Source organism: Humulus lupulus, chromosome 3 (genome assembly GCF_963169125.1).
Source record: "Humulus lupulus chromosome 3, drHumLupu1.1, whole genome shotgun sequence".
NCBI lineage: Eukaryota > Viridiplantae > Streptophyta > Magnoliopsida > Rosales > Cannabaceae > Humulus > Humulus lupulus.
In genome coordinates, this window is record NC_084795.1 from 50607060 (window position 1) to 50609647 (window position 2588).

The 2588-nt window shown below is 38.0% G+C and overlaps 1 protein-coding gene across 1 annotated transcript; it reads left to right on the top strand.

The window, feature by feature from the left end:
- Window positions 1–1645: 1645 nt before the first annotated feature.
- Window positions 1646–2281, top strand: LOC133824125 (uncharacterized). The gene has a single exon (XM_062256995.1). The coding sequence runs from the start codon at window positions 1646–1648 to the stop codon at window positions 2279–2281; it is 636 nt and encodes a 211-aa protein (XP_062112979.1).
- The last annotated feature ends 307 nt before the right edge of the window (window positions 2282–2588 follow it).

Consider the following 2588-nt stretch of genomic DNA (forward strand, 5'->3'; position numbering starts at 1 on the left):
AATAGAACTTCTTTAGCCAGACTATTTCCTTAGCTGCTTCTGATGCGGCTATGTACTCAGCGTCCATGGTGGAATCTGAGATTGTAGACTGCTTTACACTTCTCCAAATCACAGCTCCACCCACAAGAGTAAACACCATTCCAGAAGTAGACTTCCTGTCATCGACATCAGTCTGAAAATCTTAATTCGTGTAGCTTACAAGGTTCAGAACACCACCCTTGTAGACTAACATATAATCCCTAGTCCGTCTCAAAAACTTCAGGATATGCTTAACTGCTATCCAATGTTCCGATCCTGGGTTTGATTGATACCTGCTCACTGCTCCCACTGCATAGCAGATATCTGGTCTAGTACACAACACGGGATACATCAGACTTCCAACTGCAGATGCATAAGGAACTTTTCTCATCGCATCTTCCTCTTTAGGTGTCTGGGGACACTGCTTCTTTGAAAGATGAATTCCATGGCGGGACGGTAGACGCCCTTTCTTGGAATTTGTCATTGAGAAACGTTCAAGCACTTTATCAATGTAAGTTGCTTGAGATAGAGCTAAAAGTTTGTTCTTTCTATCCTTGATGATCTGGATACCTAGAACATAACTTGTTTCACCCAAATCCTTCATCTGGAATTGAGTGCTCAGCCAATTCTTCACATCTGATAATTTCTTAACATTGTTTCCAATGAGTAAGATATCATCTAAATAAAGAGCCAGGAATACAACTATTTGATTTGTCTTCAGTTGGTAAACACAGGGCTTGTCAATATTTTGTTCAAAGCCGTAGGTTTTGATTATTTCATCAAACCTAAGATTCCAGGAACGAGAAGCTTGCTTAAGTTCATAGATGGACCTATTCAACTTGCAAACTTGTCCTCTTGTCCAGATACTTTAAATCCTTCTGGCTGATCCATATAAATGACTTCGTCAAGCTTTCCATTAAGAAAAGCTTTCCATTAACACCCAAATAGTTTCTAAGGCCCAATTTGAATTTAGGTAATTTAATTCAAAAATAAAATTAAACAATTTAATTTTAATTTTGAATATTTTAATTAAAACAATTTTAATTATGGAAGAGAACAATTAAAACATTTTTAATTAAGGAAAAATATCTATATTATTTCAATTAAAGAAATTTCCAAATTAAAACCATTTTAATTCAATTTCATATTTTTAATTAAATGAATAATTAAAAAAATTATGGTAACAACAAATTAGGGTTTGTAAGATACAAACCCTAGGTGTGTACCAATGTGGCGCGGCAGCAAAAGAGTACGATGGGGTTCAGGTATGGATGGGGTGCGACTCGGCGCAGGCAGGCGCGTAGGGGGTCCGGCTGGGCAGGCAGGCGTGCAGAGGCACAGATGGGAAAGCAAGCGCGCAGGGGGTACTTGTGTTGCTCCATCTTATTTCCTCCTGGGTACTCAGATGTTATCACCTGATTTTGTGCAATGGCGCCGCAAGGATCACATCATTCTCTCATAGATTTTCTTCTCCCTCACTCCTAGCATAATGTCCCAGAATGTTGGTCATACATTTTCCTTCTCTGCTTGGGGTGCTCTTCAACAAGATTTTGTAGGAGCTTCAAAAACCCGAATAATGTAGCTTCGTCTACAATTTCAAACAGTTTAGAAAGAAAATCTTTCTATGATGGACTATGTTCTTCGTGTGAAAAGCTATGTCGATTTCCTCTCTGCCATCTCTAGACGGGTCTCGGAACAAGATCACATATTGTATCTTCTTGGTGGACTCAGCTCTGAGTACAACTCTTTTGTGGTTTTTGTAACATCCAATGCTAACTCCACCACTCTTGAAGATGTCAATAGTCTTCTTCTATCCCATGAGAATCGACTTCAACAACAACATACATTTGATGAAGGCATTAACATTCAAGCAAGCATTGCTTCTCGACAACCTTTTCGAAGTTACAATCTATCTCAGTACAATTCCAACAATAGGGATTTTCGACACTCAAATAGGTCCAATGATCGTCTTACTGATTCTCGCCCTCCTTCTACAAATTGTTCAACTGATCATGGTCTGAAACCACAATGCCAACTTTGTGGTCGTATTGTTCATGTTGGTCTTCAATGTTATCGTTGCTATGTTCCCTCATTACAATACACCTCCTCTAATGCACCACATGCCATGATTCAATTATGTGTTGACAACAATGTTTCTGTTGAATTTTTCGCTAATTATTTTCATGTTAAGGATTTTACTTTGAAGAAAGTTCTTCATCTCGGTCATCTACATAAAGGGCTCTACCATCTTCTAGTAGCCTAAGCCATTCCTCATGTCAAGAATGACTTCCTCTCTTATTTGACTCCAAGCCCCACAACACCACAAGATTTTCTGCTTTTTATTCTACTAAGTCCAGAACTGTCGTATCAATTTGGCATGCCCGATTGGGTCATGTCCATAGTAATATTGTCAATTCAATTGTACAAAAATGTAATATCAATTCTAAATACAATAAAGATTCAGTTTGCTCAGCTTGTCAAATTGGAAAAAGCCATAAACTTCCTTTTGAAGTTTTGATTTAAAAGAAACTAAACCACTTCAATTAATATACTCAGATATATGGGTCCAA

Coding starts and splice junctions, on each gene's coding strand:
- LOC133824125 (XM_062256995.1), top strand. CDS start 1,646: ATGGACTATGTTCTTCGTGTGAAAAGCTATGTCGATTTCCTCTCTGCC.